This window comes from Diplotaxodon limnothrissa, linkage group LG3 (genome assembly GCF_057381915.1).
Source record: "Diplotaxodon limnothrissa isolate DT_005_m linkage group LG3, D_limnothrissa_male_GT1.1, whole genome shotgun sequence".
Classification (NCBI taxonomy): Eukaryota; Metazoa; Chordata; class Actinopteri; order Cichliformes; family Cichlidae; genus Diplotaxodon; species Diplotaxodon limnothrissa.
In genome coordinates this window covers 63543479-63558590 of record NC_140598.1, presented here as the reverse complement: position 1 = coordinate 63558590, position 15112 = coordinate 63543479, and the positions used below count along the sequence as shown (strand labels likewise).

The window sequence follows — 15112 nt, the reverse complement described above, 5'->3', positions numbered from 1 at the left end:
CGGCTTTCTAGATTATGACTTTGGTTGTTTGGTTGCTGCAGAGTCTGGCCTCACATACTTGTAAAAAGCTGCAGGTCTTTTACCAGCAACAATGTCTGTAAAATAAGCCTCAGAGATGAGATGAGATTTTCATTGACTGTCAGACCACAGCTGCTGTCTCTTCATGTCAAACAAGGTAAACTACATCTGTGTTACTATTACAGTACAGCAGAGCTTCACTCACTTTCACTACAAGACAATCTAAGCTATACATCAAAGTCCTCACTAGCTCGTCCCCCATCAACCATCAGTCACACTATTTTTATCAAGTAACAACAAAATGTGTGAGAGAGTTTGTGTTGCTTTTCCTGTGAGTCTATCTCGTAGCAGCGTACACAACATTTGGCTCCAGCTCTCTCTGTGGTGCAGACCTTCTGATTTTTGCTCTCAGAGGGAAACTCAGTGCTGCATAGTTCATGGCACCAGAGTCCACATTCTGTAATGAAAATGTTCAAAGTCACTAATCTTGCACATTATTTATTTATCTCTTAACATCCACTAGGTCAGAAGCAATCTGTCTAGAGTCTAGGCTGATGTGTGGATGTCTTAGTTTATAAAAATGTACATTTTCAGCAACATAACTCAAACCTAATTCAAGACTGATTGCTGGTGACTGGTGGATGTTAACAGATGAATGATTGAATCAGACAATATATAAATCAATCGATCTGAATCTACGGTTTAAACAGATTACCTCACTGCGTTGTGGATTCTGTCCATCATCTTGAGCTATTTGATAGAAAAGCTACATCTGTTAGTTATTCACTAAAAACCTTTTCATGTTTAGTTTAAGTTTAAGCAAATAAATACCTGTATGAAATTTCCTGATCTTGACAATCAGACCAGTGATGACCAGTAGAAGGAAAACAGTTAAACTGCCCAGGATCATAGTGGATGGATTTTGTGATCTACCTTCTACAAGAACGAAAACTAAATTACATTACTTAATAAGAATAAATAACAGGAATAATAAATAAGAGTATCTGTAGTTTTTTGACTGGTAATAAAGATAGTACACGTTTTAATTGCCTTAAATGAATCAATAGAGAAAAAATAAAAACAATCTTACCATGAACCTTTAAATTTGTTGCACCATAAACTGTGAACTTTTCAGAACTGGGCAGGCCACAGACATACAGCCCAGAGTCAGATGAATCCACTTGTTTGATCTCAAGAAATAGCACAGAGATGTTGGATGTCATGCTGAATTTGCCATTTTGAAATTCTTCATAGAAAGTCACATTGCCCTCAGGGCTGACCATAGATGAGATCCTGCTAGCGTTGGGTCTGTTGCTACTTCTGAACCAGAATAAGTGAACAGGATAACTGCTAAGGTTGGAGCACTGCAGCGTGACTTCTTCATCAGGCTGAACCTCCACAGTGTGAAACTCGAAGGCTAAGACAGAGATCCAACCTGGAACAAACAGCGAGCATTAATGACATGTACGTAAGGTTCAGTCCTGCTGGATTACTGTATAGAAGTAAATGTGAAAAAAGTGATAAATGTACTTACTGAAGGTGTAGAGTAAAACTAGTTTCATGTTTATCATTGTGACACACAACACTACTATTTTACCTACTGAACTGTGCTTCAGTAAAAGTGATCTGTACGTAAAGAGGCGGGCTGTGCTTTTATATGTACAGTCAGACTGACAGTGACGGTGCTTTTAGGAGCACGAGTGCAAACTGACACTGAGTAAGACAAACTGGGTATCATTAAAATCCTGTTTGATACAATTTTTCAAGTAAAGTTTTTACAATAGGCTGTTTACAAGAGACGTGTCAGTAAATTTATACAGTATTAAATATTCTTTGCTGTAGTATTCAATATTTATCACAGTCATTATTCAGTTGCTGGTTTTGGTGCAGACTGTTTACTTCACATTTGTCTACAGACATGAAGTCTAAGTGTAATTTCAATAACTAACCTCTGTAATCACTCGTTTGCTTTCTTGGTGTTTGGCTGCTGGTTTATTCTTTATCTCACCTCCACTTTCACACACTGTAAAACTCAATGCTGACATCATTGTTCCAGTCCAATCATCTTTTTGGCTGCTTACTTCAAGTCAGTCAGCCTCCACTCTGTGTACTTAAAGTCACACTCCTCATCTTTCATTCTTGCTTGCAACCTGCTTCATAGGGACCCTCCAAGTCTTTCAGTGCTCCTGCCAAGCCTCCATCCTACCTTCAACTCATGTATTGAGTCTGCTCTTGGGTCCCATTCTCATATTTCCACCAGTTCATGACAGTACCTTTATATCCAAAAGTTAACTTAGTATTTTATTAGGAGTTACCTTTGCAGTGATGCTAAAGTTAATGATATATTATGATATATTAAAATAGTAGCTCTATAAATGCACAGTGACTTGAGAGTTCATGACTGGCTTGGCCATGATAATGCAAGTGAGGTTTAGTAGATCAAATGTATCTAATTGTGAAGCTTTACCCTGATGTGGTTTTGACGTCTAATTTCACATCTTAAAATGTAAAAAAAAGATTGCAGACTAAAGGCTGTGCACGTGTCACCTTACTGTAGCTGAGAGCAGTGAAGCGAGTTTGTGAAGTTAGGTGTGACCTGTACTCTTGAGTGCAGTGAAATAATGTGAAGGTAATTTACCACCAGCATCATGTGACCTATGTGTGCTTAGCACAGATGAAAAAAAAAACTCTGAGCAGCTCTTCTAACAGACTCAACTCAGTCTCCACTGTCTCTGAACAAAGTAGCAGCTGCAAAGTGATCATAACACGTCCCACGATCATATCAACCATAACTGACAGTATACACAGTCCTTATTAGTATGTATGTACATCTGCCTGTTTAATACTTAATGAGTAAATCTTTCCTCTCAGTTCAATTTTAACCTGTATTGGATCAGTTTAACGAGACCTGTTTCTTTCTTTCTTTTCGACACAAAAACAAACCTATATTAGAGGATGTAAGAATTCTGAGACCAAGATCACAATAGAAAGACAAAAAACTATTTAGGGGTCTCTTTAACCTCCTCTTTTTCTGTTTTCAGGATACATTGCACATTAGAACTGTGTACAATAATACCCAGGATGGGGCGCACACTGTAATGCTGACACGGCAGATTGATCCACATTTCCATGCATTCTTTTTTACCACACACACAGTTGCAACTTTTCAGCTGTCAGCCAAACACATACCAACAACAACACTGCAGTATCTAGTTCAGCTTTTAAGCCGGCGAGGCGTAACTGTGGATGCTGCTCAGGTCCGTCCGCCTTCCCTGCATCTACAAGCTCCCTACGAATCGACACATATCTGTAGATTATTATATTGAGTTTTTGGCCATGATTCTTTGTTAAATTATTTTTTATGAACTACATTTTGGGGTGGGTCATTCATGGATGCGTTCCGTGACGCAATTCGAGTTCTTTTTGTTTGTTAGTGCTCGGAAGTCATCTGGATTTCATATTGTCCTGGCTGTTTGCCTTGTTTTAGTGCAAAATATGGCTTATTGCCAAGGTTGACTGAACGGACTCAAGCGCAGATTTGAGGAAAAGTGCAAAGATGGTTTATTTAAAAAACACTGAGTGACTATATACAGAATGTGAAGGGAGTTCAGGGGTTCAAGGGTTCCACGGGGTGGTGAGGGAAATTACACACACACCGTACCAATTTGTTTTGTTACAGCAGAAAGTGGACAGTGCAAAGTTACATAGCAAAAATTAGAAAAAGACTGGAATAGGATAAGAATAAAATACTATATACAATAGAATAAAATAAAATAAAATGCTGTATACAACTGAGTATAATACAACAATGCTAGAAAAGAATATTACACTTAGTGTTATTGCTATTGCACATGTGTGGATATGTGTGTTTGGTCAGTTGAAGTCTTTGTTGTAGAGTCTGACAGCAGTGGGGAGGAAAGACCTGTGAAATCTCTCCGTCCCACACCGTGGGTGCCGCAGCCACTAAAGGAGCTGCTCAGTGCTGTCAGAGTCTCCTGCATGGGGTGGGAGATGTTGTCCATCAGGGATGACAGCTTAGCCACCATTCTCCTGTCACTCACCACCTCCACTGGGTCCAGAGGGCATCCTAGAACAGAGCTGGCCCTGCGGATCAGCCTGTTCAGTCTCTTCCTGTCCCCAGAGATGCTGCTACCCCAGCAGACCACACTGTAAAAGATGGCTGAGGCCACCACAGAGTCATAGAAGGTCTTCAGGAGTCTGCCCTTCACTCCAAAAGACCTGAGTCTCCGCAACAGGTACAGCCTGCTCTGACCTTTTCTGTAGAGGGTGTCTGAATTATGAGTCCAGTCCAGTTTATTGTTCAGATGAACACCAAGGTACCTGTAGCTGTCCACAGTCTCACAGTCCTGAGTTCTCACGTACTGTAGTCGGCTGGTGAGGTAGTCCAGTATTCATGTTGTGAGGTGATGGTCCACTCCTGAATTCTCCAGCTTGTCCTTCATGACTGTGGGAAGAATGGTGTTGGAGGCACTGGAGAAATCAAAGAACATGATTCTCACAGTGCTCCCAGCGGTCTCCAGGTGAGAGAGGGAACCATGTAGGAGGTGAATGACGGCATCATCCGCTCCAATGCCAGGCTGGTAGGCAAACTGAAGTGGGTCCAATGATGAGCTCACCAGGCGCCAAAGCTGAGCCAGGACCAGCTGGTCCAGGGTCTTCATCAGGTGGGAGGTCAGAGCCACCGGTCTGTAGCTGTTGAGTTCTTGGGGCGTGAAGTCTTTGGCACTGGTACAACACAGGAGGTTTTCCAGAGTTGTGGGACTCTTCCCAGCCTCAGGCTCAAGTTGAAGAGGTGCTCCATCACCCCACACAGTTGGTCTGCGCAGGACCTAACGACCCTTGAGCTGATGCCATCTGGACCGCTGCCTTCCTGGCTTTAATCCTCCTCAGTTCCCTCCTAACCTGGGTGGTTGAGAGAGACAGCCTGGAGCCTTGTGTTAAATGTGTGTTGGATGCTGTTGTTGGGGGTGGGGAGGAGTGAGCAGGGTGAATAGAGGAGGTGTGAAGTGTCTGAGGTGTCAGAGGTGGAACAGCAGCAGTGGGGGTGGGTGAGTCTGCAGCCGATGTTGGAGACTGCCTCATGGATGAATCAAATCTGTTAAACAAATGACTCAGATCATTTGCCCACCTCACATCCCTCCCAGGCAGAGAGTTCTGAACTTTGTGGCCTGAGATGGTTCTGAGGCCTCTCCAGACTTTGCCAGCGTTGTTTTATTGAAGCTGGTTCTCCATTTTTTGCCTGTAGCTGTCCTTCCCATTCCTTATCATTCTTCTCAGCTCTCTCTGCACCCTTTTCAGCTCCTCCTTGTCTCTCGATTTGAAGGCCCTCTTCTTCTGCTTGAGGACAGCTTTAATTTCTGGGGTAATCCACGGTTTATTGTTAGAGAAACACTGTACAGTCCTGGTGGGTGTGGTGTTATCCACACAAAAGTTAATATAGTCCGTACTGCCGGCTGTCGATGTCCTCTCCGTGGTCGTCACAGATCGCCTCCCACACAGTAGACTCAAAACAATCTTTAAGAGCCTCGTCGCCCTCCTCCAACCAGCTCTCCGCTGTGCGGGTGTCTGGTGGGTCCCTGCACACTAAGGGCTCATACACAGGGACAAGGTGCACCAGGTTGTGATCAGATCTGCCCAGGGGAGGTAGAGGTGATGAACTGTATGCCTCTTCTGCATTGGCGTACAGTAAGTCCAGTGTTTTATTGTCTCTGATTGGGCAGGTCACATACTGGGTGAAGGTGGGCAGTGTGGAATTCAGTGAGACATGATTAAACTCCCCTGATATTAGGAGAAGGGCTTTCAGACATTGGGATGGCAGTCTGCTGACCACAGAGTGGAGAGAGTCACAGGCTGCATCTACGTTGGCCGAGGGGGGCATCGCGATAACATGCGAGAATTCCCTGGGCAGGTAGTACTCACGCATGCTAATGGCTGCAGAGTTGTTCTTTCACAGTGATGTGCTTGGGTTTACACCATCTGTCATTCACAAACACTGCCAGTCCCCCTCCTTTCCTCTTACCGCTCTCTCACGTGCAGTCCACCCGGAGCAGCTGGAATCCAGGTAGCGTTATGCTCGTGTCCGGAGTTAGCGGTGTTAGCCAGGACATTGCCGGTAGTCCCTCTGTGACTAGGTTAGTGATGTGAGCTCATCCATCTTATTGGTCAGCGATCTTACACTTCCAGTGATTAAAGAAGGGAGAGATGGTCTATAATGCCTCCTTCTTGGGCGGCAGCGCTCCCTCCCAGCATGACACCCACGTCTTTTAGCAGTATAACGAGCCACAGGTGAGTACCTGCTTCCAGGTGTGTTGGCCAAAAACGGAAACCCACAGTGAGCTCCGCCCAGGCGAGGAGGAGACAGTAGAGATAGCGAGAGAGAAGAAAAACAGTCATGAATACCTGTAGCCTTATTGAGCCACAGGGACTATGACACTATTAGCTGAAATGTGTCCAGTTATTGCACTATAAGAAATATAGTGATGTATCTTCATTGAGTAAACTTTTTTGTTTTTCTGATGTGTGAACTAAACTAAAGGTTTTTAACCCGTATCATTCCTTGCACTACTGCTTGACCAATGGCTGATTGGATGCTTAGACTAATAAACAAAAAAGTGCAAGTGCTCCTAAAAGTACCAATTATCAGCTTCATAGGGGAAGCAATCAAATTCAATACATTACTGGTTTAATGTGTGTGTGTACTGTATGGCCACATGTCTGGTTGTACATTAAATACATAAAGAAACTTACATAGCAGGTAGAATCAATCTACAGTTTACAGCCCCTCTGTCAGTTCTGGTTGGCTCACTACTTTCTATCTGTGTCTCTCTCCTTATCGCTCTACCTCTCCTCTGACTGAATCTATCTTGACTGAAAGTCGTGGTTATTTAGTTAAACATCAGCAGATTACTGAAATACATTGATCAGTCTGTCTGACACCAATAACCATGTCATATTCAAAATCAAGTATTGTTTTTTTTTTTACTAACACACGTTGTTGTAGTCAAATTGTTAAATGTTGTCATTGTGTTACTCAAATTTGTAAATGTTAGTACAAACTGTAGGATCAAAGACATTCCTTTGTTTCTGACGACCTCCCCAGCCAGTCTGTTGGTCGGGGAGGCTGTAGTGTTATGTGAAGGTTCTGTATTGCTGTTTAGTAAGCTTCCTGCCTTTATGACCCTTTGGTAAGCAGGAGGTCACACACACACACACACACACACACACACACACACACACACACACACACACACACACACACACATTCTCGCACAGGCATACACACACATACACACACATACACACACAGTACCTTATCTTTTGTGACCAGAGGAGTTTTTTAGAATGGGTGGTGCTTGTGTTTACTGTAACTGCTTTCAATGAAAAGACGGCAAGGAAGGCTGTTTATTTGATGCTGGCTAAGAGACGGGTGAGGAGCGTTTAGCTCCAAGAGCCTTGTTCCAACCAGCCTCCCTTGCTAGCAAGTAAAATGGCTGTTCGTCTTGCTTCCTTGTCGTTAACGGGAATACGTTTCTAAACCAGCGGGGCCTGTGGAAGCACAGACCCAACATTTATTTGATCCTTCCAAGCTGGAGCCCAACACATAGCGTCCACTGAGGAGGGGGAGACGAGTTTTCAAGGAGGTCTGGTTTCACCGCCAGTTTTTTAAGGATGGTGAAAGATGGTTTCTGCACCGAAAGGAGTTTTTTTTTCTCCGCTGCTGAGGGTGTTGAGTGTTTGGTTTCTCCACCAATATGTAAGGAGGATAGAGCTCTTGTCGGTGCCTATTTTGTTTGTGTGTGAACGCGCGTGTGAGCGAGTGCGGGCCAGATGTGGTCTGTGTGAGTGTGACTGATTGTTGTCTTGTAATGGGGAATAAACTGAGTAAGTCTGCCTTGACAGGGGATGGAATACATTGAAAAGTATTCACCGGGCAGCACGTAGTATGTAGATCATTGAAGAAATAAATGAATTTCTGAACAAAGCAGATGAAAAACAGAGTGTGAATATATTTGATGTCACGGTGTATGTGTGAAGTGGTCTCCAACTGGGGAAGAGGTGATTTTGCAGGTCACCTTCTCCCTAGTGGACACAAAAGAAATAAAATAGTTGTGTTGATGAAAAAAAAAAGGCAATGACAATATGAAGAGTGTTTGGTGTTTCTCAGCCTGAAACAACTGCAATCTCACTTTTTGTTTTTAAGAAAGGAGAGTTCAAGAACCAGAGAGAGGAGATGTGTTGTTTTAAGCAGTGAGAATAATGAAAATGTCTTAGTTTGTCACTTGTAGGTGAAAAGCAGACCTGAATCAATTTTCCACGTGCAGCAGTTGGAGGAAAATTATAGGTTAACATCATTAAGAAACACTCAGGCCGAATTTTTGACTGAATTGTGTTTACAACTTAACTCCTATGTGTTCCTCACCCTGAAGAAGCAAGCTCCACGGAAGCTAACCTCTGCCTGAAGACAAGGAGTGCAGTTCCAGAAGTACAGGCATACATCAACAGTTGACAGCAGTCCAAGAGACAACAGCAGAGTCCTGAGCAGGTCCAGCAGCAGTGTGTGCAAACGGCATCAGAGAGAAAGAAAACCCATCACCTGACTGGATGGAGATGCGTTTCCAGCAAAGTGAGTTTCTCCACATTAAAATGGTCTCGGGAGAAAGTCACTTATTGGAACAATCAGAAATATAGTAGTCTGATTCAGCGAGGTAATCCAATCTAAATTCTTCTTTTTCTTTTTTGAAATGGCGTAATATTGCTGAGGGTGAAAGCGAAATGTGATGATAGATTCCACTATCAGCAATGAGTGAATGAATGAATGAGTGAAAATTAAAATAGGGAACTGACTGGACTGATAAAACTGACAAGAGTTGACTGACTTGACACCACTATGCCAGGTTAACCCCCACCCAGACATGACAAAGGGGTGGATGTATCGATGTGTTTGTCTTTTGTTGCAGGAGCAGGAGGAGACCAGAGGAGGAAACTTTGGGTCACATAACTATTTGAACTCTGCAAGTTTAACCTTTTAGCTGTAATTTTTTTTGGGTGTCTGTGAATTTACCAGCGGTGTGTTATTTATGACCTAGTATTGCCAAATGCAGAGGTCACTGTGAGAAAGTGTGTTACACCTGCGCAGCGCTAACATTTACATTACTTTTCTATAGCAGAGGGTTAATCATGTGATTTAATCATGTGATTTAATCATGTGATTTACAGCAGGACAATCGGTTTATATTTTCTACTGGGTTACTGGGTTTTTGTGTGAAGGAAACTGTGTTACAGGTTGTGTGTTGATTACGCAATTACACTGTGTTGTTGGGAAAACGTGAATGTTACAGTGGAAATGTGAATGCAGTGTGAGACATACTGTGTTTGAAACCAGTGTTACTTCTTTTTATAGCAGAGTGTTAACTTTATGGCTTTTTACAGCACCTCTGGAATCTGGATGACCGTGGCCTGACCTAGGATGCTACTGCTAATGTTTCTTTAAGAGTGCTTGTAAAGGATTCAGCACAGACAGACAAGTGACATGAGAAAAAATAATTTTTTTAGTAATTACAGAATAGTTTAATATGGGACTCATTATCTGACCACTATTGAGCTCATAGTGATAAAATAAGTGAGTGACAAACCTAAGGAAAGTCACTGATGAAGTTGAGATGATCAATGATTTGGAGCAAATTATGGCAAAAAAAATAAATAAATAAATAAAAGTAGGGGTTTCATGATTTAGAATAAACCTGCACATGATACTTGTCTCTGTGATGCTGAATACCTTATTACTCTTATGAGCTACAGTTGTTTGCAAATGTGAGGTTTGTTTTAACTTACAGGGTTTTGTCCTGCAGGCAAGGATACAGGCTCCAGGTGGAGCTGGGAATTGAACAAACTTTAACATTTAACCACTGACTAATGTTTTGACACAGGGTTACAGGTTTGGAGTGGAGCTGCTCCAAGAGGGAAACCCTGGAGAATTTTTCAGAGAGGAGGTATAACATTCTTGTGCATGTCTCATTGTGTGGTGTTGACACATGGCAAGAGCCATGCGGCAAAAGAGAAGTATCAATTTTTAACTTGCAGGTGTCATCAGAAGGAGCGACTGCAGGGGGACATCTACAAGATGGAAGCTGAGGCCAGGAGAGAGGCTTCAGGAGCACAGCAGATATCCCACAGAGGGCTGTGCTACTGGGCTTCCAGAAGATCGTGGAGAGGAGACTTTGAACAGCAAGCATCAAGAAAGAGTGAAAGAGATTTGACGTTGACGTTGAGGTAGTAAAGTAAAATCGCTGTTCGTCTTGCGTCCTTGTCGTTAACGGGAGTAAGTTTCTAAACCAGCGGGGCCTGTGGAAGCGCAGACCCAACACACTTAAATATACTTAAACTGTTGAATTATTTTTCTGATATAGTTGGGCTTAACTCACTGAACAACATAGGATTCTGGAATATATTGCTACATCTCTGGCTGTGAGTACAGCTCCACATACCACACGGTTGTCTTTTGGTTTTAATGTAGGTTATAATCATATTTTAATTAATCTACTTATGTGTGGTGCATTTTAACAGAGGATTAGCCAGAATTCATCAATAAAGATATTATATCTGTTCACACAGAATGGTAGTTCATTTCAGTTTTTACACATAAGTTGTGAGCAAACCAGAAAAAATTATACACATTTTTATAACTACATCAGCTTTAATGAGATTTTAAGTGTGATTATATACATGCATTTTTGCATTAAGATTCAAGATAATACATTAGAGCTTTAACTGCACAGTGAAGAGACTGTAGCTGTGACAGGTGGATGTCACAGTGGCAAGATGTTGCATCGGCTTTTTAGATTATTAATTTAGTTGCTGCAGAGTCTTGATCATGCTTGTAAAATGGCACAGAAATTTTACCACTAACAATGTCTGTAAAATGAGCCTCAGAGATGCGATTTTCATTGACTGTCAGACCACAGTCGCTGTCTCTTCCTGTTAAACAAGGTAAACTGCATCTGTCTTACTATTACAGCAGAGTTTCACTCACTTTCACCATAATCTAAGCTATACATCAAAGTCCTCACTAGCTCGTCCCCCATCAACCATCAGTCACACTATTTTTGTCTCAAGTAATGTCAAAATGGGTGAGAGAGCTTTTGTGGTGCTTTTCCTGTGAGTCTATCTCGTAGCAGCGTACACAACATTGGTCTCCAGCTCTCTCTGTGGCACACGTCTTCTGATTTTTGTTCTGGGAGGGAAACTCAGCCCTGCAGTGATCATGACATCAGAGTCCACATTCTGTAAATAAAAAAATTGGAAATGTTGAAAGTCACTAATCCTGCACATTATTTATTTATCTCTTAACATCCACTAGGTCATAGGCAATCTGTCTAGACTGATGTGAAGGGTTAGACAAAATTTTAGTTTTAGTTTCTAAAAATGTAAAAATGTATTCAGTTACCATAACCCAAGACTGATTGCTGGTGACCGGTGGATGTTAATATATGAATGATTGAATCAGACAATATATAAATCAATCGATCTGAATCTACGGTTTAAACAGATTACCTCACTGCGTTGTGGATTCTGTCCATCATCTTGAGCTATTTAATAGAAAAGCTACATCTGTTAGTTATTCACTAAAAACCTTTTCATGTTTAGTTTAAGTTTAAGCAAATAAATACCTGTATGAAGTTTCCTGATGCTAACAACCAGACCAATGATGACCAGTAGAAGGAAAACAGTTAAACTGCCGAGGATCACAGTTGATAGATTGGTTAACCCATCTTCTAAAAGAACGTCAACTGAAAAAAAGAAATAGTACATATAGGATATTCTGCCTTTGTGACAATTACTCAAAAATCAAAGCAAAAGAAAAATCTTACCTTGAACCTTCAAATATGTTGCAGTATAAACCTTTGGCCTTCCCATGTTCAACTCTCCACAGAAATATAACCCAGAGTCAGATGAATCCACTTGTTTAATTTTGAGAAATAGCACAGAGGTGTTGGATGTCATCTTAAATTTAGTATCTTGAAATCCATCACAGAAGGTAGCACGACTATTAGCAGCGGGCATAAAAGAGATACAACTGGCATTGAGTCTGTCGGCCAGTCTGAACCAGAATATGTGGGTTGCAAAACTGCTAAAGTTGGAGCACTGCAGTGTGATTTCTTGTCCAGGCTCAACCGCCACAGTGTAAAACTGTGCGAGTGAAACAGATATCCAGCCTGAAACAATCAACAAGTATTCATAAAAGACAATTTTCCAAAGAACAAAACAACACCTAAAATTTATGTTGTCAATAAACTTTTGTAAACGTAATTTAATGACAACAACAAATTGCAACTAACTACTGATAAAAAAATAGATAGGTGTACTTACTGAGAGTATAGAGTAGAAATGATAGCAAGTTGAAGTTCACCATTGTGCACACGGCCACTGCAGTGGCACTAACTGAATGGTGCTCCTGCAAAAGTGATCTCTAGACAAAGAGGTGGGCTGTTCTTATATATTTAAACTGACTGCACTGACTGCAGACCAACTGCACGGGTGCTTGTAGAAAAGCGCAGCAACAAAAATCAGGATATCATCGCTTGTTTGTTAGGTTTGTTTGTTAGACAGTCTCAGTAATGCTTTTGTAAACCTTTCCTGACACTGGCACATTAACTTTGTCTTTGATTTTTATAACTGCAGGACATGATAATAGTCTATGTGATTAAGCTTTGACTAAACCAGCATCTCTCTATCTAGCTAGCTGGATAGCTCCTGCAGTTAAAAGTTTATATTCAGGTTCGTATAAATGATGACACTGGACGCAGCGTGTTCGGGTGATGTGTTCCAACTTTACTCGTAACCCCGGAAGCTCCCCCCACACACAGCCTTATGGGAACAGTAGTCTACCGCTACACCTCCTCCTTCTAGCTAAAGACATACTTCATAACGTCTCAAACAGCTCACTAGAACAGAAATGGGGAACATCATGAAACATGAAAATTATACACATCCCTCATTTGTTCACTTACAGTTAAACAAAACACATTATTGTAAACATCTCTGACAGCTTAACCCAGCTTTGAATAGGGCATGAATGGATAACTTCAGAGAATTACACATCCAGTCTTTCAGGAGGTCTCACCACTCGACCAGATCTGGTAATAGTCCCTGTTGGTCTGAGGTGGCTCCTATTTCTCCTCAGAAAACCCCTGTCTGTCTCTACCACATAGGATCTGGGAGCACTGGCAGGTCCAACTACTGCTCCGGTAGTTCCTTCCGTGGTAATCCACACTTTCTGTCCTGACGATAGTTCCGGAAGTGGTCTGACTCTATGTCTGCGGTTGTAGTGTTTTGCCTGCTCACGCCTCCCCTCCTCATCTTTTTTTCGAAAAGCCTGTAGGTCAGGCCACCTTGGCACCAGCTTTGCCACAGCCTGTGGCAGCGTGGTCCGCAGGTGTCTCCCCATAAGCAACTGCGCCGGCGAGAGCCCATGTTCCAGTGGGGTGGCCCTGTACGCTAGCAGTGCTCTGGTGTAGTCACAGTCCTTTTTCCACAAGTCTTTAATGGTACGAACAGCGCGTTCTGCCTCCCCGTTGGCTTGGGGGTACCTAGGGCTGCTCGTTTCATGTGCGAACTGGTACTCTTTGGCAAAGTGCTTGAACTGTTCTGATGAAAATTGTGGCCCGTTATCCGATACCACAGTCTCGGCAACACCATGTCTTGCAAAGGCTTCTTTTACAGCATTAATAGTGACCTCTGCAGTTGTGTGTCTCAGTTCAGCTATCTCAATGTACCTTGAGAAAAAATCAATAATCAGCAGGAAGTGTTTCTTTGACCACTCGAACAGATCCATGCCGACTTTTTGCCATGGGCGGTCGGGAACAGGAGTTGCCAGCATTGGTTCACGGCACTGTAACCTATGTTTTTGACATGTTTCGCACCTGTCTACCATTTGACGTATTTGGGTTGAGATGCCCGGCCACCACACAGACTCTTTTGCTCTGGCCCTGCATTTTGAAACGCCCTGGTGGCCTTCATGCAAACGTGACAAAACCTCCGCTCTCATTTGAGGTGGTATCACAAGTCTCTCCCCTTTCATGAGAAGACCATGGACTAGATTGAAGTCCATTCTGTATTGCCAGTATCCCTTTAACTCTGGATCTAGTTTACCTTTTTCTGGCCAGCCTGTCCCACATTGATACACCACCTTTCTACACAGGTCATCCATTTCCTGCGCCAACTTAATCTCCTCCAGCCTTTTATCTGTTGCTGGGAGATGGGAAACTACACCGTCCACGAAAACCTCCACCTCTTTTTCCAGCTGAAGATCCCCAGCAGAAGGAGGCCCTGCCAGCGGTGCTCGTGAGAGAGCATCAGCAGTGACAAGGTTTTTCCCTGGAACATGGACAATGGTGAAAGTAAAGCGCAGCAGCCTGAGGCGGAATCTCAGGATGCGTGGAGGCAGGTCATCCAGGCCTCTTGTGCTCAGAAGAGGGACCAGGGGTTTGTGATCTGTGATTAGAGTGAACTGTAAGCCCATGAGGTAAGATGACAGTCGTTCACACGCCCACGTTACAGCTAGTGCCTCCTTTTCTATCTGCGCGTAGCGTTTCTCTGTGTCTGTGAGACCTCTTGAGATATATGTGACCGGTCGCCAGGAGTTGTCAGACTGTTTCTGAGTGAGAACAGCCCCGACACCGTATGGCGATGCATCTGCAGCGACTCGTGTATCTGCTGAGTTGGAGTACTGAGCGAGCACTTCTGGAGAGCTTAATATCCCTTTTAGTCTCCTAAATGCTGTTTCCTGTGGCTCCGCCCATATCCAGTCATTTCTGTCTTTTAGCAGTTCCTTTAATGGTGTGGTGATTGTGGCTAATTGTGGCATAAACTTGGCAAGATAGTTGGCCATGCCCATGAGACGGCGCACATCTTCCACACCCTGAGGCTGCGGCAGCTGCTGGATTGCTGTTATCTTGTTGGGATCAGCCTCAATGCCTGTTGCTGACACTTTGTGTCCCACAAAGATTATTTGACTTTTAGCAAACTCACACTTCTCATTCAGAGTGAGACCCTCCTTATGAAACATTTGGAGCAC

General features: G+C 42.8%; 1 protein-coding gene and 1 pseudogene across 4 annotated transcripts; both read right to left on the bottom strand.

Annotated features, from left to right (window-relative positions):
- Positions 1-355: 355 nt before the first annotated feature.
- LOC146636887 (uncharacterized) lies at positions 356-12448 on the bottom strand. Of its 4 annotated transcripts, none has more exons than XM_085349723.1 (5): positions 12406-12448; positions 11907-12251; positions 11706-11825; positions 11590-11624; positions 356-475 (listed from the first exon to the last, which is right to left on the bottom strand). In XM_085349723.1, exons 1-5 carry the CDS (start codon positions 12446-12448, stop codon positions 356-358), a joined length of 663 nt encoding a protein of 220 aa, XP_085205849.1. The 4 variants fall into 4 exon arrangements, with proteins under 4 accessions (XP_085205849.1, XP_085205852.1, XP_085205851.1 ...); XM_085349726.1 differs by lacking the exons at positions 11590-11624; positions 11706-11825; positions 11907-12251; positions 12406-12448 and adding exons at positions 734-768; positions 850-954; positions 1109-1453; positions 1553-1634; XM_085349725.1 differs by lacking the exons at positions 11590-11624; positions 11706-11825; positions 11907-12251; positions 12406-12448 and adding exons at positions 734-768; positions 850-969; positions 1109-1453; positions 1553-1589.
- LOC146636888 (uncharacterized) lies at positions 4216-6146 on the bottom strand (annotated as a pseudogene).
- Positions 12449-15112: the final 2664 nt, after the last annotated feature.